Source organism: Salmo trutta, chromosome 32, assembly GCF_901001165.1.
Source record: "Salmo trutta chromosome 32, fSalTru1.1, whole genome shotgun sequence".
Taxonomy (NCBI): domain Eukaryota; kingdom Metazoa; phylum Chordata; class Actinopteri; order Salmoniformes; family Salmonidae; genus Salmo; species Salmo trutta.
Genome location: NC_042988.1, coordinates 25958587 through 25986399, shown reverse-complemented (window position 1 = coordinate 25986399; position 27813 = coordinate 25958587). Strand labels below are relative to the sequence as shown.

At 45.9% G+C, this 27813-nt stretch overlaps 2 protein-coding genes and 1 pseudogene across 2 annotated transcripts in view; 2 read left to right on the top strand and 1 right to left on the bottom strand.

The window, feature by feature from the left end:
- Window positions 1–15909, top strand: part of LOC115171567 (potassium channel subfamily T member 2) — a 90336-nt gene extending 74427 nt beyond the window's left edge. Inside the window, exons 15-30 of the mRNA XM_029728515.1 lie at window positions 2469–2577; window positions 3035–3091; window positions 3627–3779; window positions 3963–4219; window positions 4900–5233; window positions 5393–5498; window positions 5643–5815; window positions 8163–8234; window positions 8941–9075; window positions 9231–9342; window positions 10793–10894; window positions 11016–11099; window positions 13477–13605; window positions 13794–14139; window positions 14358–14442; window positions 14703–15909. Of these exons, the coding sequence (XP_029584375.1) occupies window positions 2469–2577; window positions 3035–3091; window positions 3627–3779; window positions 3963–4219; window positions 4900–5233; window positions 5393–5498; window positions 5643–5815; window positions 8163–8234; window positions 8941–9075; window positions 9231–9342; window positions 10793–10894; window positions 11016–11099; window positions 13477–13605; window positions 13794–14139; window positions 14358–14442; window positions 14703–14820 (2372 nt within the window). The 3' untranslated portion in view covers window positions 14821–15909. The remainder of the gene's footprint in view (window positions 1–2468; window positions 2578–3034; window positions 3092–3626; window positions 3780–3962; window positions 4220–4899; window positions 5234–5392; window positions 5499–5642; window positions 5816–8162; window positions 8235–8940; window positions 9076–9230; window positions 9343–10792; window positions 10895–11015; window positions 11100–13476; window positions 13606–13793; window positions 14140–14357; window positions 14443–14702) is intronic.
- Window positions 15910–19206: 3297 nt separating this feature from the next.
- On the top strand, window positions 19207–22916 carry LOC115171566 (C-factor-like; annotated as a pseudogene).
- Window position 22917: 1 nt separating this feature from the next.
- LOC115171565 (tripartite motif-containing protein 35) lies at window positions 22918–26587 on the bottom strand. Its single transcript, XM_029728512.1, has 6 exons — window positions 25895–26587; window positions 25062–25157; window positions 24376–24606; window positions 24271–24293; window positions 24064–24182; window positions 22918–23854 (listed from the first exon to the last, which is right to left on the bottom strand). Exons 1-6 carry the CDS (start codon window positions 26426–26428, stop codon window positions 23295–23297), a joined length of 1563 nt encoding a protein of 520 aa, XP_029584372.1. The 5' UTR covers window positions 26429–26587; the 3' UTR covers window positions 22918–23294.
- Between the last annotated feature and the right edge of the window lie 1226 nt (window positions 26588–27813).

Here is a 27813-nt window from a genome sequence, read left to right as displayed (position 1 = left end):
AGCCTTTGACTGAGATATCAATTACCACAGCCTTTGACTGAGATATCAATTACCACAGCCTTTGACTGAGATATCAATTACCACAGCCTTTGACTGAGATATCAATTACCACAGCCTTTGATTGAGATATCAATTACCACAGCCTTTGGGATGCACCTGCACTGATAAGGTGGCTTTAGAGGCTGACAGAAATCCATACACACACATTCTAGATGCCACACACACAGGCACTGAGATATCAATTACCACAGCCTTTGGGATGCACCTGCACTGATAAGGTGGCTTTAGAGGCTGACAGAAATCCATACACACACATTCTAGATGCCACACACACAGGCACGCACACACACGCACACACACACACACACACAGGCACACACACACACGCACACACACACACACAGACACACACACAAACACACACACACACACATATTCACATGGACGCACACACCTATATTCTCACAAGCACACACAAAGGCACACACACAGACAAATGATCAGACAGACAAAGAAATGTACTCACTCTTGCACACAGGTACAGCAGAGGAGACAGAGCATGTTTGACCCACTACCTACCTGTGAAGACACATCCACTAGACTACCTTTACTCCACACACAGAGATGCATATAAAGCTCTCCCTCCATTTGGCAAATCTGATCATAATTCTATCCTCCTGATTCCTGCTTACAAGCAAAAACTAAAGCAGGAAGTACCAGTGACTCGCTCAATACGGAAGTGGTCAGATGATGCGGATGCTACGCTACAGGACTGTTTTGCTAGCACAGACAAGAATATGTTCCGGGATTCATCCAATGACATTGAGGAGTATACCACCTCAGTCATCAGGTTCATCAATAAATGTACCGACGACGTCATCCCCACAGTGACCATACGTACTCCCAACCAGAAGCCATGGATTACAGGCAACATCCGCATCGAGCTAAAGGCTAGAGCTGCCGCTTTCAAGGAGTGGGACACTAATCTGGACGCTTATAAGAAATCCCGCTATGCCCTCAGACGAACCATCAAACAAGCAAAACGTCAATACAGGATTAAGATTGAATCCTACTACACTGGCTTTGACGCTCGTCGGATGTGGCAGGGCTTGAAAACTATTACGGACTACAAAGGGAAACCGAGACACAAGCTGCCCAGTGACGTGAGCCTACCAGACGAGCTAAATGCCTTTTATGCTCGCTTCGAGGCAAGCAACACTGAAGCATGCACGAGAGCACCAGCTGTTCTGGACGACTGTGTGATAACGCTCTCGTAGCCGATGTGAGCAAGACCTTTAAACAGGTCAACATTCACAAAGCCGCAGGGCCAGACGGATTACCAGGACAAAGCCATATCTCAGACTGGCCAATAAAACGAAAATATTAAGATGGGCAAAATGACACAGACGCTGGACAGAGATATGGGTTTTTTTTTGCAACTCTGCCTAGAAGGCCAGCATCCCAGAGTCGCCTCTTCACTGTTGACGTTGAGACTGGTGTTTTGCGGGTACTATTTAATGAAGCTGCCAGTTGAGGACTTGTGAGGCGTCTGTTTCTCAAACTAGACACTCTAATGTACTTGTCCTCTTGCTCAGTTGTGCACCAGGGCCTCACACTCCTCTTTATATTCTGGTTAGAGCCAATTTGCACTGTTCTATGAAGGGAGTAGTACACAGCGTTGTACGAGATCTTCAGTTTCTTGGCAATTTCTCGCATGGAATAGCCTTCATTCCTCAGAGCAAGAATAGACTGATGAGTTTCAGAAGAAAGTTCTTTGTTTCTGGCCATTTTGAGCTTGTAATCGAACCCACAAATACTTATGCTCTAGATACTCAACTAGGCTAAAGAAGGCCAGTTTTATTGCTTCTTTAATCAGAACAACAGTTTTCAGCTGTGCTAACATAATTGCAAAAGGGTTTTCTAATGATCAATTAGCCTTTTAAAATGATAAACTTGGATTAGCTAACACTACATGCCATTGGAACACAGGGGTGATGGTTGCTGATAAATGGCCTCTGTACGCCTATGTAGATATTCCATAAAAAATCTGCCGTTTCCAGCTACAATAGTCATTTACAACATTAACAATGTCTATACCGTATTTCTGATCAATATGATGCTATTTTAATGGACAAAAAAATACTTTTCTTTGAAAAACAAGGACATTTCTAAGTGACCCCAAACGTTTGAACGGTAGTGTAGACTCGGTACCGGTACACCCTGTGTATAGCCTCGTTGTTGTTATTCTATTGTGTTACTTTTTATTATTTTTTACTTTAGTTTATTTGGTAAATATTTTCTTAACTCTTTCTTGAACTGCACTGTTGGTTAAGGGCTTGTAAGTAAGTATTTCACGGTAAGGTCTACACTTGTTGTGTTCGGCCCATGTGACAAATAAAGTTGCATTTGATTTGATTACAGTATACTGAGTGTTACTGGTTTGTCTCCCCTGCTGCCTTTGTCTGCAGATCATGTGGTGTGTGAAGAGGAGTTTAAGTATGCCATGCTGGCCCTGAACTGTGTGTGTCCTGCTACCTCCACCCTCATCACCCTGTTGATCCACTCCTCTAGAGGACAGTGAGTACACACACACACACACACACACACACACACACACACACACACACACACACACACACACACACACACACACACACACACACACACACACACACACACACACACACACACACTCTTTTTCCAGTGGGCGTGGGTGGTACCAGACAGGGGCAGTGAAGTATGTCCTTTGGCCTAACAGATGCTGTGTACATTGAGCTGTACACAGCAGATTAATCATGGTAGATAGACTACTGACCTAAAGTAAACCCAGACCCGTCATGATCCTCTTAAACCCAGACCAGTCATGATCCTCTTAAACCCAGACCAGTCATGATCCTCTTAAACCCAGACCAGTCATGATCCTCTTAAACCCAGACCAGTCATGATCCTCTTAAACCCAGACCAGTCATGATCCTCTTAAACCCAGACCAGTCATGATCCTCTATCTGCTACCCCACCACCCCTCTACTTTCAGAACAGCACCCCCAGAGGCCTTCAGGCAACGTGCAGGAGCCTTCCAGCCCCTCAACAGGTCAGTGTGTGTCACTGTCCTCCTAAACCACCGACAACTCCCTCCCCCTCCTTCCATATCCCTGATGTATGGTGACATTAACTCGGCCAGGCATGCTGTCCCCATGAAACTGTCCATTTATTATTTACAGACGACAGTTGTTTCTGTAATGCAGTCCTTCTCACATCACCGCCACCCACAGCCACACTCTCCGCCCCACACCCTTCCTTTCTCACCTCCTGTCTCTCAGCTCATCCTTTCTAAAGGCTGACAAAGTGAACACAGCCCATGTGTGAAACTCTCTCAATGTGTAGTGTTCAGCAGCATCTATCTTGGCAGCTGTATTGCTCTGAGAGTGTGTGTGTCCCTGTGTGTGTCTCAGTGCTGATTGAGTTATTGATTGGTTTCTGACACAGTTGTAAAGTGTTAACACTGCAGCCTTGAGGGGAAGTGTCTTTAATGTGGGGTTGATGCTGAAAGGGAAGCTGCGTGCAACACTGTTTAAAAGGTCAACTCTGTCCCCTAATGACCAATCCATTCCCTGATCGTGTCTCAGGGAGGGCGGGCCATGCTCAGCTGACCAGTGGCAGCGCACCTACCGCCGCTGCTCGGCCAATGAGGTGCATCACATTTGTCTGGAGGAGAGCAAGTTCTTTGGGGAGTACCAGGGGAAGAGTTTCACCTTCGCCTCCTTCCACGCACACAAGAAGTGAGTCAATAAGCAGACATGCACAAAGTTTACATTTGACATTTTAGTCATTTAGCAGACACTCTTAACCACACACACCCACACACCACACACCACACACATTTGATATTTTAGCCATATAGCAGACGCTATTAACCACAAACACACACACTTCCTGTATCTGATCCTCTCCTCCTCGGCCAGGTATGGTGTGTGTCTGATCGGAGTGCGGAGGCTGGAAAATGCCAACATCCTGCTGAACCCAGGTCCCGGCCACATCATGGGCGGCTCAGACACCTGCTTCTACATCAACATTTCCAAGGAGGAGAACTCCGCTTTCGTCAGGGGCCACAGAGAGCCCACGCGGGGGGGCCCCAAGGGTAGTGACAGGGGGGTGGGGCCCCAGACCATCTACCATGGACTCACCAGACTGCCTGTCCACAGCATCATTGCCAGCATGGGTCAGTCAGTCTCACTGACTCCCTGTGACACAGTTACACTCAGATACTTTGTCCAAGTGTACTTAGCATAATGTTTCTTATTATACAATTCTGACTTTCCTGATCCATGTACATGGCACAGATTAAGACATGTTTTACATGTGGATCCACAATAGGCAGATGTAAGAAGCCTAACAGTTGTATGAGGAATCAAACAGTATCTGATTGTAAGTCTCTGGTGATAAGAGCATCTGCCAACTGAGTGAAATGTATCTGGCATGTAGGTTTCCTTTTGTTTTAGAGACGTTTTACAACCACATCCCCTGGTGGAGAACTCTGGGACTTCTGGTTCTCAAAGTTTGAAAGTGAAAATGTGCCCCAGAACAATCACAGACACGGATGCAAACATAGCACACATGGCAAGCACAGATCCAGAATCAGTACTATTTGGCTTTGTGAGAGAACAATGGTACTCCCAGTCACAGCACATTGGTACTCTCACAAAGCCAAATAGTACTGATTCTGGATCTGTGCTTGCCATGTGTGCTATGTTTGCATCTGTATCTGTGTTTGTTCTAGGGCACATTTTCCCTTTAGCCTGTGCTTGTATGGACAGGACAATGCTATAACTGTTTTCTACTAAGGGTGTGTACTGGTCATAGATTGTATGTGTGATTGTATTTGTCCTCTGTCCCCCGTAGGCACGGTGGCCATTGACCTGCAGGACTCCAGTGACAGCAGCCCAGAGGGCCAGGGCCCGGGGGGCATGACCATGGGCAGTGGGGGAGGTGGAGGTGGCAGGGCCAGCCGGACAGAGGGGGGGCTGGGGGGCACTAACACCCTGGCCCTCCCAGCCACAGGAGACTCTGCCCAGGAGAGACGTCACAGCATCGCCCCTGTCCTGGAGCTGGTGGACGGGGTCAACTCAGCAACCTTCGACCCGCTGGGGGACCAATCAGAGGACGAGGGCGGGGACGAGGGGAAGGATGAGGGGGACGGAGACGAGAATGGCCAGTGGTGGGGTGGACGCTGCGAGTAAGTGTTTAGGAGTTGCCTGAGATCTAATGTGTGTTTGAATTAGTTTGTTTGAGTCCTGCCATGTTGTGTCCTCAGACCCATGTGTAAATTTGTTTGTGTGTTTCTGTCTGTCTTTGTGTATGTGTGTGTGTGCGCGCGTGCGTGTGTGCGTGTCAGGTGGGTGAAGGGGTACCCGCTGAACTCTCCGTACATTGGCAGTTCCCCTGCCTTGTGTCACCTGCTGCAGGAAAAAATCCCCTTCTGCTGCCTGCGCCTGGACAAGGTGGGAATCAGACTACTTCTGCCTTACTTCCCCTCAACTATAACCATCCTACCTCCCTACCTGACCCCTCCTTGATGGTGATGATGACGTTCATGTAATCCAATGTATTTCCTGTGTCGTTCCCGTGTCATCTCCCTCCTACAGGCCTGCCACCACATCCCGTTCGAGGACGCTCGGTCCTACGGCTTTAAGAACAAGCTTATCATCGTGTCAGCGGAGAGTGCAGGAAACGGCCTGTACAACTTTATCGCGCCCCTGAGGGCTTACTACCGCCCCAAGAAAGAGCTCAACCCCATCGTGCTGCTACTGGAGAACATGTGAGCGGAAACAGACACATTGCAGGAAACCATAGAATTACATAGATATAGAACACTGTAAATCTCTATGGTGTAACCACATTGCAGGAAACCATAGAATTACATAGATATAGAACACTGTAAATCTCTATGGTGTAACCACATTGCAGGAAACCATAGAATTACATAGATATAGAACACTGTAAATCTCTATGGTGTAACCACATTGCAGGAAACCATAGAATTACATAGATATAGAACACTGTAAATCTCTATGGTGTAACCACACTGCAGGAAACTATAAAATTACATAGATATGGAACATTGTAAATCTCTATGGTGTAACCACATTGCAGGAAACTATAGAATTACATAGATATAGAACATTGTAAATCTCTATGGTGTAACCACATTGCAGGAAACCATAGAATTACATAGATATGAAACATTGTAAATCTCTATGGTGTAACCACATTGCAGGAAACCATAGAATTACATAGATATGGAACATTGTAAATCTCTATGGTGTAACCACATTGCAGGAAACTATAGAATTACATAGATATAGAACATTGTAAATCTCTATGGTGTAACCACATTGCAGGAAACTATAGAATTACATAGATATAGAACATTGTAAATCTCTATGGTGTAACCACATTGCAGGAAACTATAGAATTACATAGATATAGAACATTGTAAATCTCTATGGTGTAACCACATTGCAGGAAACCATAGAATTACATAGATATGGAACATTGTAAATCTCTATGGTGTAACCACATTGCAGGAAACCATAGAATTACATAGATATAGAACACTGTAAATCTCTATGGTGTAACCACATTGCAGGAAACCATAGAATTACATAGATATAGAACACTGTAAATCTCTATGGTGTAACCACATTGCAGGAAACTATAGAATTACATAGATATAGAACATTGTAAATCTCTATGGTGTAACCACATTGCAGGAAACCATAGAATTACATAGATATAGAACACTGTAAATCTCTATGGTGTAACCACAGTGCAGGAAACTATAGAATTACATAGATATAGAACATTGTAAATCTCTATGGTGTAACCACATTGCAGGAAACCATAGAATTACATAGATATAGAACACTGTAAACCTCTATGGTGTAACCACATTGCAGGAAACCATAGAATTACATAGATATAGAACACTGTAAATGTCTATGGTGTAACCACACTGTGGGTGGAGAATAGAGAGACTTGTCCTTTAGAGGCCCTCTTTAAACACACTGTCAGGGAAGAAGGGATGGTCTCATTTTAAGAGTTCCATTAACAGAATTTACTGTATGAAAATGTCTGTGTTTTAAGAGTTTATGGGCACTCTGCAGTGCACTGTGCACATAATATGAAATATTACTGTGGTTTCTCCTGGTGCAAAACCCCAATATGGGCATATTAAAGTGGAATCCAATAAAAGGCCAATAAAAAGCTGAGTCATGGTCGTGTAGAGCTTTGCTATCCCACTGTTCTCTGCACACAGCAGCCAGGACTTTATATTTCAAATCAAAATCAAAAATCAAATCACATTTTATTTGTCACAGGTGAAATGTTTACTTACAAGCCCTTAGTCAATGCAGTTTAAGAAATAGAGTTAAGAAAATATTTACTAAATAAACTAAAGTAAAACATTTAATAAAAAGTAACACAATAAAATAACACTAACGATGCTATATACAGAGGGTACCAGTACCGAGTCAATGTGTGGGGGTACAGGTTAGTCGAGGTAATTTGTACATGTAGGTAGAGGTAAAGTGACTATACATAGATAATAGAATCTATGACTTATGTGGCTGGAGTCTTTGACAATTTTCTGGTCCTCCGACCGCAAGGCACTGCAGAGGGTAGTGCGTACAGCCTGATACATCAATGGGGCCAAGCTTCCTGCCATCCAGGACCTCTATACCAGGCGGTGTCAGAGGAAGGCCCTAAAAATTGCCAAAGACCCCAGCCACACAAGTCATAGACTGTTCTCTCTGCTACAGCACGGCAAGCGGTACCGGAACGCCAAGTCTAGGTCCAAGTCTAGGTCCCTGTTGTATTCGGCGAATGTGACAAATAACATTTGATTTGATTTGATTGGGGGTTCTCTAGTAGCCTGGTTTCCAGATCTGTTTGTGCTGTCTTGCCAACTCCTATGGTGATTGACGCATGACAATAATAAGAGATAATGAGAGTTATAGGAGTTGGCAAGACAACACAAACAGATCTGAGACTCATGCTACTTCTCTATCTCTACCACTGCAGGGAGCCTGTTTATTTGTTGTGGTAAGTATACGTTTGTGCTGTATGGGTCTCCTGGTAATCCATTTGTGTTGTGATTGATTCAGACCCGAGCCAGACTTCCTGGAGGCTATCTGCTGGTTCCCCATGGTGTTCTACACAGTGGGCTCCATTGACAAGTAAGAGAATCCTCCTCTACCCTGGTGTCATCATCTGCTTTTCACTCCTACTCTACTTCTTTTCCTCTACTGCTAATTCATACTGTAGCAGCTACACCCCCCGAAGCTGTATATGGATTGACTTAGTTCTGTACTGTATATCATATCAGTGTCACGTCCTGACCAGTGAAAGAGGTCATTTGCCATAGTAGAATGGTCAGGGCGTGGCAGGGGGGTTTGTTTTGTATGTATTTGGGGTTTTCTGTTTCTATGTGGGTTTGTTCTAGTTATCTATTTCTATGTGTTGGTTTTCATGTTCGGCCGGGTATGGTTTCCAATCAGAGGCAGGTGTCTTTCGTTGTCTCTGATTGGAAGCCATACTTAGGCAGCCTGTTTTTCCTTTGGGGTTGTGGGTAGTTGTTTTCCGTTTAGTCTAAGTGTACCTGACGGGACTGCGTTGGGCATTTTGTTAAGTGTCTTCATTAAAGTATTGAAAATGAGCACTATCCACGCTGCGTCTTGGTCTCCATTTCACAACCCCTGTGACAATCAGTTTGTCATTCCTGCTCTCTGCTCACTGCTATTTCTCTGTATATGGACAGTGTCAGTTCTGTTCCAATCTTTCTGTCTCAAGACATAAGTTCTATAATCCCAAGCCCCTTTCTCTTTCCCCCTCCCTCTCTCTTTCTCCCTCCCTCCCTCCCTCCCTCTCTCTTTCTCCTTCTAGCCTGGACAGTCTGCTGCGTTGTGGGGTGACGTTTGCTGACACCATGGTGGTGGTTGACAAGGAGAGCTCCATGATCGCTGAGGAGGACTACATGGCCGACGCCAAGACCATAGTCAACGTCCAGACCCTCTTTAGGTGGGCTGCTCAGCCATACACAACCATTATACATCCATCACACCATACCATCCTGCAGAATCCAACAGTTGTTTGTGTGCATTCATAGATATCTGCATTCAGCAAGCATTCTATGTCTAAGAATTTGAATGTGTCTCTTTCCTCTGTCCTTCCAGACTGTTCCCAGCCCTCAGTATCATCACTGAGCTCACCCACCCAGCCAACATGCGCTTCATGCAGTTCAAAGTCAAAGACCACTACTCCCTGGCTCTCTCCAAGCTGGAGAAGGTAATATTGTATTATGGTACTCTCTGTGGTGAGTCGGACCATCCTAGTCAGATCATCTAATGATGGGTCATGTGGGAATGTCAAAAGGAAGTGGTACTTCATTACTGTAATGCTTTTCCATTTCCCTGTCTCTCTCTTCCTGTCTCTCTCTCTTCCTGTCTCTCTCTCTCTTTGTCTCTCTCTCTCCCTGTCTCTGTCTCTCCCTGTCAATTCAATTCAATTTCAATTTAAGGGCTTTATTGGCATGGGAAACATATGTTAACATTGCCAAAGCAAGTGAAGTAGATAATAAACAAAAGCGAAATAAACAATACAAATGTACAGTAAACATTACACTCACAGAAGTTCCAAAAGAATAAAGACATTTCAAATAATTTCAAGTCATATTATGTCTATATACAGTGTTGTAATGATGTGCAAATAGTTAAAGTACAAAAGGGAAAATATATAAACATAAACATGGGTTGTATTTACAATGGTGTTTGTTCTTCACTAGTTACCCTTTTCTTGTGGCTACAGGTCACAAATCTTGCTGCTGTAATGACACACTGTGGTATTTCACCCAGTAGATATGGGAGTTCATCAAAATTGGGTTTGTTTTGGAATTCTTTGTGGATCTGTGTAATCTGAGGGAAATATGTGTCTCTAATATGGTCAGACATTTGGCAGAAGGTTATGAAGTGCAGCTCAGTTTCCTCCTCATTTTGTGGGCAGTGTACACATAGCCTGTCTTCTCTTGAGAGCCAGGTCTGCCTACAGCGGCCTTTCTCAATAGCAAGGCTATGCTCACTGAGTCTGTACATAGTCAAAGCTTTCCTTAAGTTTGGGTCAGTCAGAGTGGTCAGGTATTCTGCCACTGTGTACTCTCTGTTTAGAGCCAAATAGCATTCTAGTTTGCGCTGTGTGTTTTTGTTAATTCTTTCCAATGTGTCAAGTAATTATCTTTTTGTTTTCTCATGATTTGGTTGGGTCTAATTGTGTTGCTGTCCTGGGACTATGTGGAGTGTCTTTGTGTTTGTGAACAGAGCCTCATGACCAGCTTGCTTAGGGGACTCTTCTCCAGGTTCATCACTCTGTAGGTGATGGTTTTGATATGGATGGTTTGGGAATCGCTTCCTTTTAGGTGGTTGTAGAATTTAATGGCTCTTTTCTCTCTCTCTCTCTCCCTGTCTGTCTCTCTCCCTGTCTCTCACTCTCCCTGTCTCTCTCCCTGTCTCTCACTCTCCCTGTCTCTCTCCCTGTTTCTCTCCCTGTCTCTCCATCTTTCTCTCTCCCTGTCACCCTCTCCCTGTCTTTCTCTCTCCGTCTCCCTCTCTCCGTCGCTCTCTCGCCCTGTTTCTGTCTCTCTCTCCCCCTGTCTCCCTGTCTCTCTCCCTCTCTCTCCTGTTTCTCTCTCTCCCTGTCTCTCTCTCTCCCTGTTTTCTTATTCCTGTGTATGGTGATCTGATAGAAAGAGAGAGAGAGGGGCTCCAACCTGGTCTTCATGTTTCGTCTACCCTTCGCTGCTGGGAAGGTGTTCAGTGTCAGCATGCTGGATACTCTACTGTATCAGGTTAGTCTGAATTCTCACACCAGCACAGCAACGCTCCATATTTCAAAACTCAGTCTACAATATTTGTATTGCCCCTTTATTGCTCAATGACCCTCTGTTGTTTGTTGTGTGTTCCCACCAGTCCTTTGTGAAGGACTACATGATTTCCATCACCAGACTGTTGCTGGGACTAGACTCCATGCCTGGCTCAGGCTTCCTCTGTGCTGTGAGTAACTCATCTACTCATGTCCTCAATAGTTATCATCAGAAAGCTATGAAATGTGATGATCAACAATATAATGTATAGTATATAGCTGCCTGGTACTGAGGTTGAAGGGACATCAGTGTAGCTGCCTGGTACTGAGGTTGAAGGGACATCAGTGTAGCTGCCTGGTACTGAGGTTGAAGGGACATCAGTGTAGCTGCCTGGTACTGAGGTTGAAGGGACATCAGTGTGGCTGCCTGGTACTGAGGTTGAAGGGACATCAGTGTAGCTGCCTGGTACTGAGGTTGAAGGGACATCAGTGTAGCTGCCTGGTACTGAGGTTGAAGGGACATCAGTGTAGCTGCCTGGTACTGAGGTTGAAGGGACATCAGTGTGGCTGCCTGGTACTGAGGTTGAAGGGACATCAGTGTAGATGCCTGGTACTGAGGTTGAAGGGACATCAGTGTAGCTGCCTGGTACTGAGGTTGAAGGGACATCAGTGTAGCTGCCTGGTACTGAGGTTGAAGGGACATCAGTGTAGCTGCCTGGTACTGAGGTTGAAGGGACATCAGTGTAGCTGCCTGGTACTGAGGTTGAAGGGACATCAGTGTAGCTGCCTGGTACTGAGGTTGAAGGGACATCAGTGTAGCTGCCTGGTACTGAGGTTGAAGGGACATCAGTGTAGCTGCCTGGTACTGAGGTTGAAGGGACATCAGTGTAGCTGCCTGGTACTGACGTTGAAGGGACATCAGTGTAGCTGCCTGGTACTGAGGTTGAAGGGACATCAGTGTAGCTGCCTGCTACTGAGGTTGAAGGGACATCAGTGTAGCTGCCTGGTACTGAGGTTGAAGGGACATCAGTGTAGCTGCCTGGTACTGAGGATGATGAAGGAACATTAGTGTATCTGCCTGGTACTGAGGTTGAAGGGACATCAGTGTAGCTGCCTGATACTGAGGTTGAAGGGACATCAGTGTAGCTGCCTGGTACTGAGGTTGAAGGGACATCAGTGTAGCTGCCTGGTACTGAGGTTGAAGGAACATTAGTGTGGCTGCCTGGTACTGAGGTTGAAGGGACATCAGTGTAGCTGCCTGATACTGAGGTTGAAGGGACATCAGTGTAGCTGCCTGGTACTGAGGTTGAAGGGACATCAGTGTAGCTGCCTGATACTGAGGTTGAAGGGACATCAGTGTAGCTGCCTGGTACTGAGGTTGAAGGGACATCAGTGTAGCTGCCTGGTACTGAGGTTGAAGGGACATCAGTGTAGCTGCCTGGTACTGAGGTTGAAGGGACATCAGTGTAGCTGCCTGGTACTGAGGTTGAAGGGACATCAGTGTAGCTGCCTGGTACTGAGGTTGAAGGGACATCAGTGTAGCTGCCTGGTACTGAGGTTGAAGGGACATCAGTGTAGCTGCCTGGTACTGAGGTTGAAGGGACATCAGTGTAGCTGCCTGGTACTGAGGTTGAAGGGACATCAGTGTAGCTGCCTGGTACTGAGGTTGAAGGGACATCAGTGTGGCTGCCTGGTACTGAGGTTGAAGGGACATCAGTGTAGCTGCCTGGTACTGAGGTTGAAGGAACATTAGTGTAGCTGGCTGGTACTGAGGTTGAAGGAACATCAGTGTAGCTGCCTGGTACTGAGGTTGAAGGGACATCAGTGTAGCTGCCTGGTACTGAGGTTGAAGGGACATCAGTGTAGCTGCCTGGTACTGAGGATGATGAAGGAACATTAGTGTAGCTGCCTGGTACTGAGGTTGAAGGGACATCAGTGTAGCTGCCTGGTACTGAGGTTGAAGGGACATCAGTGTGGCTGCCTGGTACTGAGGTTGAAGGGACATCAGTGTAGCTGCCTGGTACTGAGGTTGAAGGGACATCAGTGTAGCTGCCTGGTACTGAGGTTGAAGGGACATCAGTGTGGCTGCCTGGTACTGAGGTTGAAGGGACATCAGTGTAGCTGCCTGGTACTGAGGTTGAAGGGACATCAGTGTATCTGCCTGGTACTGAGGTTGAAGGGACATCAGTGTAGCTGCCTGGTACTGAGGTTGAAGGGACATCAGTGTAGCTGCCTGGTACTGAGGTTGAAGGGACATCAGTGTAGCTGCCTGGTACTGAGGTTGAAGGGACATCAGTGTAGCTGCCTGGTACTGAGGTTGAAGGGACATCGGTGTAGATGCCTGGTACTGAGGTTGAAGGAACATTAGTGTAGCTGCCTGGTACTGAGGATGATGAAGGAACATTAGTGTAGCTGCCTGGTACTGAGGTTGAAGGGACATCAGTGTAGCTGCCTGGTACTGAGTTTGAAGGAACATTAGTGTAGATGCCAGGTACTGAGGTTGAAGGGGTATTAATGTAGCTGCCTGGTACTGAGGATGATGAAGTTGGGGTGTTTGGGGTCTCATAGATGAAGATCACTGAGGAGGACCTGTGGATCCGCACCTATGGTCGACTCTACCAGAAACTGTGCTCCTCCACTGGTGACATCCCCATCGGCATCTACCGCACTGAAGCCCAAAAGTTACCCGTCTCTGAGGTACCTGTCTGGACAGAAAGATCATAATTTACAGGAGTCAATGACACCAAGCTGTACATCATCATGATGTTTAAGTGATAAAACATCAACACCCAGAATAAAAACTCACCTCACTCAGTAACAACTCACAATAGAAACAGCTGCTGCTTGATATTGTTCTGCGCTGTGTGTGTCTCTCTCTCTCTCAGTCCCAGGTGTCCATCACAGTGGAGGACTATGAGGACACCAGAGAGCCCAGAGAGCCCCTGCTGTCCCGGAGGGGTCCCCACCGCAACTCCACCTCTTCCGAACCCCCCTCCTCTTCCTCCCACTCCTCGGACCACCCCCTCCTCCGGCGGAAGAGCATGCAGTGGGCCAGAAGGCTGAGCAGGAAGGGGGGTCGGGGGCCCAGCGGGTCGAAGGGGGCCACAGGAAGCGCTGCGGAGAGGATCAGCCAGCAGAGACTGACCCTGTTCAGACGCTCTGAGAGACAGGAGCTCAACGCTCTGGTCCGCACGCGCATGAAACACCTGGGCCTCTCAGCCACCGGATTCAGTGAGTACTGTTGGATATGTTCTGAGGGGTGGATGTGTGGTCATGTAGCACTGCACTGTGCCTGCCTAATGGAATAGAACCGTTTGCTCATAGCTTTGTGTTTTCCTCCACTATTTTTTTAATCAATATTACTAAGGAACAACTTAATTGGTATCATTTGAGTTCCTGTGACATGTCATGTTTATTTCCTGTCTTGTGGTGTGTACTTCCTGTGTCAGATGGGATGACGGACCAGGGCAACAGGTTGTCTTACATCCTCATCAACCCCTCTCCTGACACCAGGCTGGAGCTGCACGATGTGGTGTGAGTACACAATATCCTGATGGCTCAGTCAAATCACACATCATCAGAAGGCAATTTCACACAATTTCCCTCAATATACTGGTCCAACTTAAATTAAGTCTTGCACATTCACTCAGGAAGAAATCACTAAAGTTAAGTGGGTAACCCTTCATAAAAAAAGCCTGTAGGTATAATGGTTTATAACTTGTTATAAGAATGTATGAGCATTTGTTAAATGTATTATTCATCTAAGTGTCTTGGTGTGTGTGTCCCATGTCCAGGTACTTGATCAGACCAGACCCTCTGTCTCTGTTGCCTAACCAGGGGGGCAGTAGGAAGGTCAGCAACAGCCGCTCCGAGGGCCACAGGTTCGACACACAGAACAGCACCCATTTGTGAGCGTAGACAACGGAACTCAGCAGCATAGTGGGAGTGGAGAGAGAAACGAGAGAGAGAAAGAGAGACAGAGAGAGAGCGAGGGAGAGAAAGAGAGAGAGATGAGGGGAGAGATATACTATAGGGAAGGACACATCTACTCTGAACAGACAGTCACAGCTGTCACTTAGTTTTGTATCCGAAAACTCTCAAGTGCATGGACCTTTTCTACAAGCTGATTTGTTTAATTTATGCACCGTTTCATTTTTGAAGTGGAGAGCTGGGGACACAGAAGTGCATTCAATGAACTTGTATTTGTATTTATGTATGTGCATGTATTGTATGTGTGTTATAAGCCAGACACTGCCATTTATATCTGGACAGCCAAAGGATCACATTTCCAAATGACTGTTATTTTTCTGTCTCTATGTGGTTGTGTATGTCGAGGTGATTGTAGCCGAGCCAACAGTATGCTGATCTGGGGTTTCATAAATATTTTTTGTACCTTTTTATCTGATCGTACTGTTACTTTAACTCTCAGTCAGTTCCCACTTTCATCTTTTAGCTCACCAGCAGCAGAGGAAGCCAAAGAGCAGTGATCACCTGTCAATTTCCACAATTAGAGAGCTAGCAGGCATACACTAATGCTGGATAATCTATAACACCATTTACTGTCTTCAGAAAGAAAGGGAAAAGCTTTGAAGGAGTGACCCAGTCGATGAGTATCTCTTGAACAAAGCTAATATTCGTTTACTGATTCATGTAACTTTATGGATAGTTCTGTGGCCAAGGCCAGCCTTTCTGTCTCTGTTAGTTAGTTAGTTAGTTAGTTAGTTAGTTAGTTAATTAGTGTTTACCCTTCCCCCATCTCCTCAACCAGCTCGCTATTCTATTATTGTCATGCATGTTGGAGAGTCATGCATGTGGAGAGCAAGGACTTGAAAGCCGTGAATCTTTGTCTAAAACCCAGCAGAGGTTTAGCAGAGATGGTGGCGCCACCGTGTGGTGAGAATGCTGCTCAGCATCCCTGCACTACAGTGCCCTCATTCAGTGCTGTTTCAACAGATATGGAAATATGTATATATTAAAGTTGCTATACATCTACTCTTTCAATGGCTCAGTTTGATTTCCAATTCATTTTCAAAGCTGTCATTATACTCTCACACTGTAGCCAAGCTTGGCTGCCGTGCCTGTGTATCTTGTTCCCCCAGTTATCGCTTGCTGCGATCATATGTTTGTACTGGTGCCAGTCAGCTCTGAAGGTTATGCATAGAGGTGTTTTCCTATCCTTATGAATCCCCTAATGGTCTTAATGCAGTCTCCGATAACGAGGGAACATTGCCTTTACATTTTAACCATGCTGTAATGCTGAACTTCAGCGATACAGATTGAATACGGCCCTATGTGTTTTATAAACATACAGAACATATATATAATTATAAACTGGGTGGCTCGGGCCCTGAATGCTGATTGGCTGACAGCCATGGTATATCAGACCGTATACCACGGATATGACAAAACATTTATTTCTACTGCTCTAATTACGTTAGTAACCAGTTTATAATAGCAATAAGGCACCTCGGGGGTTTGTGGTATGTGGCCAATATACCATGGCTAAGGGCTGTGTCAAGGCACTCCACTTTGTGTCGTGCGTAAAAACAGCCCTTAGCCGTGGTATATTGGCCACATACAGTCAGGGGAAAAAGTATTTGATCCCCTGCTGATTTTGTATGTTTGCCCACTGACAAAGAAATGATCAGTCTATAATTTTAATGGTAGGTTTATTTGAACAGTGAGAGACAGAATAACAACAAAAAAATCCAGAAAAACAGATGTCAAAAATGTTATAAATTGATTTGCATTTTAATGAGGGAAATAAGTATTTGACCCCCTCTCAATCAGAAAGATTTTCCAGGTGTCTTTTATACAGGTAACGAGCTGAGATTAGGAGCACACTCTTTAAGGGAGTGCTCCTAATCTCAGCTTGTTACCTGTATAAAAGACACCTGTCCACAGAAGCAATCAATCAATCAGATTCCAAACTCTCCACCATGGCCAAGACCAAAGAGCGCTCCAAGGATGTCAGGGACAAGATTGTAGACCTACACAAGGCTGGAATGGGCTACAAGACCATTGCCAAGCAGCGTGGTGAGAAGGTGACAACAGTTGGTGCGATTATTCGCAAATGGAAGAAACACAAAAGAACTGTCAATCTCCCTCAGCCTGTGGCTCCATGCAAGATCTCACCTCGTGGAGTTGCAATGATCATGAGAACGGTGAGGAATCAGCCCAGAACTACACGGGAGGATCTTGTCAATGATCTCAAGGCAGCTGGGACCATAGTCACCAAGAAAACAATTGGTAACACACTAAGCCATGAAGGACTGAAATCCTGCAGCACCCGCAAGGTCCCCCTGCTCAAGAAAGCACATATACATGCCCGTCTGAAGTTTGCCAATGAACATCTGAATGATTCAGAGGACAACTGGGTGAAAGTGTTGTGGTCAGATGAGACCAAAATGGAGCTCTTTGGCATCAACTCAACTCGCCGTGTTTGGAGGAGGAGGAATGCTGCCAATGACCCCAAGAACACCATCCCCACCGTCAAACATGGAGGTGGAAACATTATGCTTTGGGGGTGTTTTTCTGCTAAGGGGACAGGACAACTTCACCGCATCAAAGGGACAATGGACGGGGCCATGTACCGTCAAATCTTGGGTGAGAACATCCTTCCCACAGCCAGGGCATTGAAAATGGGTCGTGGATGGGTATTCCAGCATGACAATGACCCAAAACACACGGCCATGGCAACAAAGGAGTGGCTCAAGAAGAAGCACATTAAGGTCCTGGAGTGGCCTAGCCAGTCTCCAGACCTTAATCCCATAGAAAATCTGTGGAGGGAGCTGAAGGTTCGAGTTGCCAAACGTCAGCCTCGAAACCTTAATGACTTGGAGAAGATCTGCAAAGAGGAGTGGGACAAAATCCCTCCTGAGATGTGTGCAAACCTGGTGGCCAACTACAAGAAACGTCTGACCTCTGTGATTGCCAACAAGGGTTTTGCCACCAAGTAGTAAGTCATGTTTTGTAGAGGGGTCAAATACATATTTCCCTCATTAAAATGCAAATCATTTTATAACATTTTTGACATGTGTTTTTCTGGATTTTTTTGTTGTTATTCTCTCTCACTGTTCAAGTAAACCTACCATTAAAATTATAGACTGATCATTTCTTTGTTGGTGGGCAAACGTACAAAATCAGCAGGGGATCAAATACTTTTTTCCCTCACTGTACCACAAACCTCCTCGGGCCTTATTGCTTAAATAGACCACCATTATGACCACCATTTTATATAACAGGGTTCCTTCACTTTCCATTTATCACACTGGTTCACATTCTGTCCTACTCTCACAGAAACCCACTGCCTCTATTATTATACTCTAACCTACTCACACACTCACAAACAAACATACAGTCCTTATGAATGACTCATTAGATTAGATTACTCCTGCAGGGAAACACACACTGCCCTCTGACACAGTAAATCCCTGTCATTGTGAGTGTGGCAGTAGTAGGATGATTAAGGGTGTAACTGAGAGGGAAATCAGCCATATCACCTCCCATGAGCAGCGTCATCATGAGTCGTTTACCTCCCTCTAAGAACCACAGTGCTGGCCCAAGTGCTTTCCCCTTCTTTTTATTTAACCTTTATTTAACTAGGCAAGTCAGTTAAGAACGCGTTCTTATTTACAGCCTACCCCGGCCAAACCCTTCCCTAACCCGGACGACGCTGGGCCAATTGTGCACTGCCCTATGGAACTCTCAATCACGGTCGGTTGTGATACAGCCCGGGATCGAACCAGGGTCTGTAGTAACGCCTCTCAGGAGCCGGTTTGTCCAGGCCGTGGGAAGCGTCCTCTCATCAGCTCTCTGAATCTGATCCACCTTCTGCTCCCAAAGCTGAGTTGTTTACATTACCTCATTCATCTTCCATTGTTCAATGGACACAGCTTTTAGCTGCAGTCCAGGCTGCATCCCCATGCCTACTGTTGGCTTAGCTCTCATCACAGTTTACATTATGTAACTTCCCACTGGGCACAGACTCAATTCAACGTCTATTTCACGTTGGTTCAACGTCATTTCATTGAAATGACGTGGAAAGAATGTTGATTCAACCAGTGAGTGCCCGGTGGGTTCTATTTCATTTGCAACCACCATATTAACGTCCTTAATTTCCCATACACAAGCCCTTCTGCCAATGGCACGCACACACACACACACACACAACTCAGCATACTACCTCACTGGGTGTGGTGAGGCTACAGAATAAACATGACGTTATAAATGGGGTGAGAAGGAGAGCCCCGAACAGTCACACACTCCAGGTCGAGGCAGAGACTGAAACGAGAAGAAATGGCAGCTAAAGCATGCAGCGTCCTGATCACGGGGGCCAACCGAGGCCTGGGTTTGGAGATGGTTAAACAGATGGTGGAGTCTCCCTGGCCGGTCCGCCAGTTATTAGCCTGCTGCCGAGACCTAGACGGGCTCAGAGCTGAGGTGAGAGCAGAGAGAGGAGATTGGAGTGTTCCTTATTCCATGTTGTTCTTAGGGCAGCTATGTCCTTGAGGGCAGAGCCATGTATTTAGAGAGTTGGGTCAACTTTTAGAATGTTGTATTTTGTTTTAATTCTAGACATTCAGTTACATAGCCTTATTTAAATCAAATCAAATCAAATGTTATTGGTCACATGCATACAGTATATTTAGCAGATGTTATTGCAGGTGTTGCAAAATGCTTGTGTTCCTAGCTCCAACAGTGCAGTAGTATCTAACAATTCACAACAATACACACAAATCTAAAAGTAAAAGAATGGAATTAAGAAATATATAAATATCAGGATGAGCAATGTCGTAGTGGCATTGACTAAAATACAGTAGAATAGAATACAGTATATATATGAGATGAGTAAAGCAGTATGTAAACATTATTAAAGTGACTTGTGTTACATTATTAAAGTGACTAGTGATTCCATGTCTATGTATATAGGGCAGCAGCCTCTAAGGTGCAGGGTTGAGTAAAAGAGTGGTTGCCGGCAAGTGATGGCTATTTAACAGTCTGATGGCTTTGAGATAGAAGCTGTTTTTCAGTCTCTCTGTCTCAGCTTTGATCCACCTGTACTGACCTCGCCTTCTGGATGATAGCGGGGTGAACAGGCCATGGCTCAGGTGGTTGATGTCCTTGATGATCTTTTTGGCCTTCCTGTGACATCCGCTGCTATAGGTGTCCTGGAGGGCAGGCAGTGTGCCCCCAGTGATGCGTTGGGCAGACCGTACCACCCTCTGGAGAGCCCTGCGGTTGCGGGTGGTGCAGTTCCCATACCAGGCGGTGATACAGCCCGACAATTATGCATCTTTAAAAGTTTGTGAGGGTCTTAGGGGCCAAGATTAATTTATTCAGCCTCCTGCGGTTGAAGAGGTTCTGTTGCGCTTTCTTCACCACACTGTCTGTGTGGGTGGACCATTTCAGATTGTCAGTGATGTGTATGGCGAGGAACTTGAAGCTTTCCACCTTCTCCACTGCGGTCTCGTCGATGTGGATAGGGGCGTGCTCCCTCTGTTGTTTCCTGAAGTCCACGATCAGCTCCTTCGTTTTGTTGACATTGAGGGAGAGATTATTTTCCTGACACCACTCCGCCAGGGCCCTCACCTCCTCCCTGTAGGCTGTCTAGTCATTGTTGGTAATCAGGCCTACTACTGTTGTGTTGTCTGCAAACTTGATGATTGAGTTGGAGGCGTGCATGGCCACGCAGTAATGGGTGAACAGAGAGTACAGGAGGGAGCTGAGCACGCACCCTTATGGGGCCCCTGTGTTGAAGATCAGTGAAGTGGAGATGTTGTTTCCTATCTTCCCCACCTGGGGGCGGCCTGTCAGGAAGTCCAGGACGCAGTGGCACAGGGCGGGGTTCAGACCAGGGCCCCGAGCTTAATGATGAGCTTGGAGGGTACTATGGTATTGAAGGCTGAGCTATAGTCAATGAACGGCATTCTTAGGTAGGTATTCCTCTTGTCCAGATGGGATAGGGCAGTGTGCAGTGCAATGGTGATTATTAAATATTCCCCATATAATGTTAATAGGGCGCTCACATGGCTGCCTTAGAATGTTGAAATAATGTCATGTAAATGCATCATAATGCACAAACCTCAATGGCCCAACTCTCTAAATACATGGCTCTGCTTGAAGGCAAACTCCACTGAATAAGGAAAACTCTACTGAGCAAAGATAGAAAATAAAGCCTTCCTGGAGATGTATTTTCTGTGTCTAACCAACAATGTGTCCTTTTTGTTTAAGGGTCTGCGAGACCTGGCAAAGAAGCACCCGAATGTCATCACTGTCATCCGTCTTGGTGAGTACTCGCTGTGTTCCATTATTTTGTTTCTTCACACTCTAGCACTAGGATTATTGAGCCTATTAATGGCACTGTTGTCAATCTCACCAGTCACAGCATGCACTTGTATTGCCTGTACTGTATGAATCACATGGCAGAGTGCCAGGTTACTCTGAGCTGGCCAGCTGGGATGTTAGACTGGATACTGGGGTTGACTAGCCCCAGATCTGTTTGTGCTTTAAGGACAATTACAGTTAGGGGTGGCAAGACAGCACAAACAGATCTGGGTTTAGTCTAGCGGTTGACTGGCTGACTTTTTCTCCTCTGTGTCTGTCAGACGCCACAGACCCCTGCAGCATTAAGGAGTCCGCCAGGTGGGCAGTCTGGTGGGGAAGGCTGGGCTCAACCTGCTGGTAAACAACACGGGGGTGCTGACTTACGGCACCATGCAGACCACAAGTACCCAGAAAATGCAAGCTGCATTCAACACCAACATCATGGGCCCCATGGACGTCACTAAGGTGAGAGCAGAGAGCCAGAAAAACACACATACAAATACATTGTAGAGGACATTGAAAATGTATTTGTTTTTCCTAAGGTCTACAAACAAAAGGTGTAGAATACTGAATGATTCATTCTCTGTCCCTGTGGTCCTCATTAGGAGTTTCTGCCCTATCTGCAGGCAGCAGCCACAGCCAGTGGGAAACCAGGAATGTCCTGTAGTAAGCCAGCTGTGGTCAGCATTTCCAGCACGGTGGGCTCCATAGCAACCATCAAGGAGATGTATTCTTTCTTCCCTATTGCATCAGCAAAGTAAACATACCTCTGTTACCTTGCCTATTATAACACATCCTCTCCCATCACATTATATTCCGTGTCAGGTTAGCCCAGCCATGTCAGTGGAGGCTGGTGTCAATTTAAATCGGCGGACGGGCTCTTTGTAATGGCTGGAATGGAATACATGTCATGTGTCTGATGAGTTTGAAACCTTTTCATTCATTCCGTAGTCATGGTTCTACATCCAATCTATTGTCCTGTATCCTCTCCTCTTTAACAGCCTCTCTCCCTTCTCTCTTCCTGCTCCTCCTTTCCTCTCCTCTCAGGCTGGTCTGAACATGCTGACGCTCTGCGCTACAGAGGAGTTCAGGAAGGATGAGATCCTGTTTGCGGTCCTGCACCCGGGCTGGGTCCGCACTGACATGGGTGGAGAAGGGGTGAGTCTGACTGGCAGGGTGCTTCTATTGACCACATTGACCTCAGGGGTGGGAAAGGATGTAATGAACTATGTTTAAGCACCTTAGAGCAGTGTTGTCCCAATAGTCCATCAGGAGCAGGAGTCAGAACGCAATAGTGGGTCGTGGCATAAGCCTAAAACAGGGCTTTGGTCTGATGTTCTGTTTTGATTATCTGGAGGGGTCAAGACAACATTTGAAAGGTTTTGATTAGTCATGGCCCAATAAAGTCTAATACCACTACTGCCACAAAGGCCGACCATGTATGTGTTTACTATGACCGCCAGGGGGCGATCGATGCTCCAGAGAGTGTGGAAGGACTGCTGTGCATGATGGACTCCCTTACTGAGAAACAGACTGGGGCCTTCCTGGACCATGAGGGCAAAGTCATGCCTTGGTAAACTCACTGGATTGTACTGAACACTGGAGAACTCTGAACACAATCATTTATAATCATTCTATAAACCTTCTATAAATATACATCAAATAAACATGAGTACAATCAAGTGGTATCCCCCCAAAGTTTATTCAATTGAGAAAAAAAATAACATTTTGGGGCTTTTATATACAGGAATTGTAATATTCATTGTGTCGTATCGTATATCTTCATTCATCTCACACATGCTCTTTACTACACATTCCATAACATGGCAAAAAAGCCAATGTCAAATGGAGTCTTTCGGTAATAATTAGTATCTAATTTCTTCTATCGATAAAGTCAAAAGGTAATCAAAAAAATCTCTTAAAGATCTTACAAAATGTTTTCCACACACACCGTGACAAATATTTCACTATGCCATTACCTATGTGTCTTGAGGCTGGATATGTGCCTTGGATGTACAGCTACCACTCTCTTTGAATGGTGCTGTCAGAACCCCTCCTCATCACCAGGTGGAGCTGTTCCACACAGCCACTTTGACCGGGCAGATCTTCAGCGGGCCGGGGTTGTTGCCGTTGATGTTGGCCCCAGGGCAGAAGAAGGGGAACATCCTCTCAGTGAAGATATCATTGAAGGTGTAGATGGACGTCATGTTAACAGGGTTGGAGAAGGTCACCTCCCCAGAGTCGTAGTCCAGCTGCACCCTGACCCTCTTCAGCCCCCCTGTCAGTTTGAGAGGGGTGCGTGGCCGGGTCATGGCCATATACTCACCCTCGCAGTGGGAGATCATCCACAAGCCGCCCTCAGGGCAGCCTGAGATCCGGCCCTTCCTGTTGATGGACTCCTTGGCCACACCCAGCATCCAGTCGTCCTTGTCCCCCACCTCTACCTCCCAGGCGTGGCAGCCGGTGGTGAAGCCCTCAGAGCCCAGGACGAACACGAAGTGGTCAAAACGCTCTGGGTTGTCTGGGAGCACCTGCACATGACCACTGTTGGTCACACTGGTCAGGTCCTTGTTCAGAGAGAGCCAGGAGTAGGCCGTGTTAGGATCCAGAGTCACAGGAGCTGGGAGATGGAGAAAAGGGCTTTAGTGATGGAAACAGTTTTAGAAAATATTTACAAGTTGTGGATTTAGTAATAAATGAATTATCGTACATCTATACGAGTTAGTAGAAGTTCACTAGAACATTAGTTAATGCAGTTATAGCTAGCTAGATACCTAACAAGCCAAAGACTGGAGCATAAACAGACTACTGTAGTCTTGCTATACATACTGTACTCCACCAGCCCCACCATCTTCTCCCAGACCTTGTACTTGAGGGAGCTGACATGCTTCGCCACGTTGATCATAGCACCTGAGATCTCCTCTGGACCCTTCTGAGGTATCACAGCTCTGCAACAATATAACAGACAGTTAGTTCTAGTTGGAGTTTGGTACATTACATTATAAAGGTATTAGGTACTCAAGTCAGAACACTTACCTCTTCTTTGTGTTTCTGTAGTTCTGAAAAGGTAACAAAACAAATGTTTTGTAACTGTTTGTACTGTCAATACTGCTGGTTTATAAAAGTTCCTATTCTTCTTACCTGGAGGAAAAGAGCATCACTGGAGGCTATTTCATTATCAATAGCGATGATGGCATGAGAGAGGGTGAGGATGTCTGCCGTGATGCCCTCTGTCTTCTTCCTCACCAGATGTCTCTTCTGCTCATCTTCCTCCTGTAGGATAGCTATCCTGGCTTCCTCCTCATTCTGAAGGAACTGCCTGAGCTGCTCAAACTCCTCTCTGATGTGATTCTCTGTCTGCTGGGTCTGGCTCTGGACAAACAGGAGAAACGGGTCATAGGAGGGATACAATCTTATCTATAACTCTAGAACAGTGGCACACAATGGCAGACATTTGTCAAAACGTTGTTTTGGTAGGCAAGCCATTGACAACAAAGTCTCTTACAACCTAGACATGTCTGATTTCTGATTTGTGGGATAAATTCAATCAATTTAAAATAACTTTATTATCCCTCAAGGGGAAATTGCTTGGTCAAACACCAGGCACTTGTACTGCTTGCTCAAATACAAGGCACAAAGCATATTGACTGCTTTGTCCACATGAGGATATACTGTACACAAGTTATAAGACCATGTTTTCAAGGGTTTGTTTTTTCAAAGGCATTCCTCCAACTGTTTAGACTAACAGTGTGTGAGCTAAACATCAGTCAGTGTTGTGTTGGGATCTGCTGATGTCCCACGGTTTTGGACGCCCTGTTTGTTGATACCTTGATGTGTACTGTTGTGTCATCACACTCCTGCTTGGCTTCATAGAGGCCACGGAGGCTCTTCTTCAGAGGGATCAATTCTTTCTTCATTTCTTCCTGAGGGAGAGAGAGGAGGGGGAGAGAGAGAGAACATTTTTAGGGATACCACTGTAAAGTGTATAAGCGGTAAAGTGGAAGCTTAGCTCAAGCAAATCTTGCCGTGTAAACACGAACGTCAACGGCAGAGCTAAAGCTCATCTGAGGTCGTGCAAAGGCTGCTGTTTAACCGTAATCAGGATGTTTTGGTGATACTTCTTTTGGTGACACCATATTCTATGGTTTCTGGAGTACCATCTGTAACTGCACGCAAACGTTTACAATAGAAATGTTTATTCTGAATCAAGAATTAAGAAAGTATCACCAGGTAAGGGTTAGTTGAAAAATTGCTGCCAGTGCATTGCACTAGCATACGGTGTAACTGTGTAAGGAAGCATTCACTACACACCTTACAATGTGTCGTTTTCTTTTCTTTTTTTTCTAGCAGATACAGTATCAATGGCTCAGGATCCATTTCGAAATGTCACTGTTGTGAAATGTGTCACATCAATAACAATCATGTTTCACAATAGTTATGTTTGATAGCTGACTGTACTGCTTCAAGTTTTATACTGTTGCTAAAACGAGCTGGATTAAGAATACATTTTCAAGGTAGTATGGTCAATATAAAGTAGTATATCTGAATAAAAACTGTGAAATTAAAAGATTATCTGACAGAATACAATATTTGCAACACCATAAAAGAGAGGGTTACACAACCATCCAAAACTGAATGATACGAGACAAGCCATTCTAACCTTGAGCTCCTGGGCCCCCTCCTCCAGTGGGATCACACAGTGGCCCTGGTGCCTCTTAGACGTGTGACACACACAGCAGAGCACCTCGGCATCGTCCTGGCAGAACAGCTTCAGCACCTCCCCGTGTGTGGGGCACTTCGCCTCAGACTTCACTGAGACGCCCCCTCTGTCCGGCCCCCCGCCCGCCTCGCCCTGGCTCCTCTGCTCCCTGAAGAAGGTATCGGCCACGTTCTTCAGAGCCAGGCTCACTGTGGGCTCCGTCAGGGAACACTTCCTGCGGCACACGGGACACTCGCGCCTTGCCTTCTTCTGGTTCCAGAACTGCTGCAGGCAGGCCCGGCAGAAGCTGTGGGTGCACTTGAGCACCACAGGGTCCCTGAAGATCTCACAGCACACAGAGCAGGTTAGCTCGTCCTCCAGCATGGAGCCCGAGTGAGAGGACACGGCCCTGGGCCGCAGAGCCATGACCACCTTGGGGCTCTGTAAGAACGAAGGTTTCCCAGGCTGGGAGGAAGCCCGTGGGCGCAGCGCCATGACTGGCTCCTGCACTGTAGCTAGAGACTACTGTGGTGTATTCCCTTTTCAGTGGAGGAAATATCTTTCAGCAGTGCTGTAGCATCTCCTCTTTCCTGAGGAAAGCTCTCTGCCAGCTCTATCTCACATCCAGGAACAGACACTGGACTGACAGCTAAGGACACACAACATAGTAAATGAGGGACATGAGATCACATCCTATGGGTGACCTGGACTTGTAGAACAGGTCCTGCTCCGCCCCCCAAGGGAAAAATGTCTTTAAAAGCCAAATCACGTCCCCTGGCCTCCTACCTGCCCACAACAGGATTCTAAGAAACTAGTCCTTAGTTATTATTCCTAGCCCAACTGACCTCCCAGTCAGAGTCAGTCTGCCTGTTTCTGAGAAACGAGAGGTGGGAGTGTCATGTGTGGGTAGAGCCTGGAGCAACAGGTGCTGCGGTGGGAGGAGGGTTAGGAGGCCTACGACTGGGCACAAACTGGTTGAATCAACTTTGTTCCAACGTAATTTGTCAGCGTATTGTGAATTGGAATCTACGTGGAAAATACATTGGATTTGAAAAAAGTAATCAATGTAAACTGTTGTTTTGAGGGTGAAACTTAAACCACAGGATTATGTCATCATTGTAACACATTTTTAAGACAAATCTTCCCACTGGGCACAGATGTCAATTCAACGTCTATTCCACGTTGATTAACTGTAATTTCATTGAAATGACATGGAAACAATGTTGAGTCAACCAGTGTGTGCCCAGTGCATTGTATAAAATATACTGCTCAAAAAAATAAAGGGAACACTTAAACAACACATCCTAGATCTGAATGAAATAAATAATCTTATTAAATACTTTTTTCTTTACATAGTTGAATGTGCTGACAACAAAATCACACAAAAATAATCAATGGAAATCCAATTTATCAACCCATGGAGGTTTGGATTTGGAGTCACACTCAAAATTAAAGTGGAAAACCACACTACAGGCTGATCCAACTTTGATGTAATGTCCTTAAAACAAGTCAAAATGAGGCTCAGTAGTGTGTGTGGCCTCCACGTGCCTGTATGACCTCCCTACAACGCCTGGGCATGCTCCTGATGAGATGGCGGATGGTCTCCTGAGGGATCTCCTTCCAGACCTGGACTAAAGCATCCGCCAACTCCTGGACAGTTTGTGGTGCAACGTGGCGTTGGTGGATGGAGCGAAGCATGATGTCCCAGATGTGCTCAATTGGATTCAGGTCTGGGGAACAGGCGGGCCAGTCCATAGCATCAATGCCTTCCTCTTGCAGGAACTGCTGACACACTCCAGCCACATGAGGTCTAGCATTGTCTTGCATTAGGAGGACAATGATAAACTGTGTAGTTTGAGCCCTGAATTCTGATTGACTGA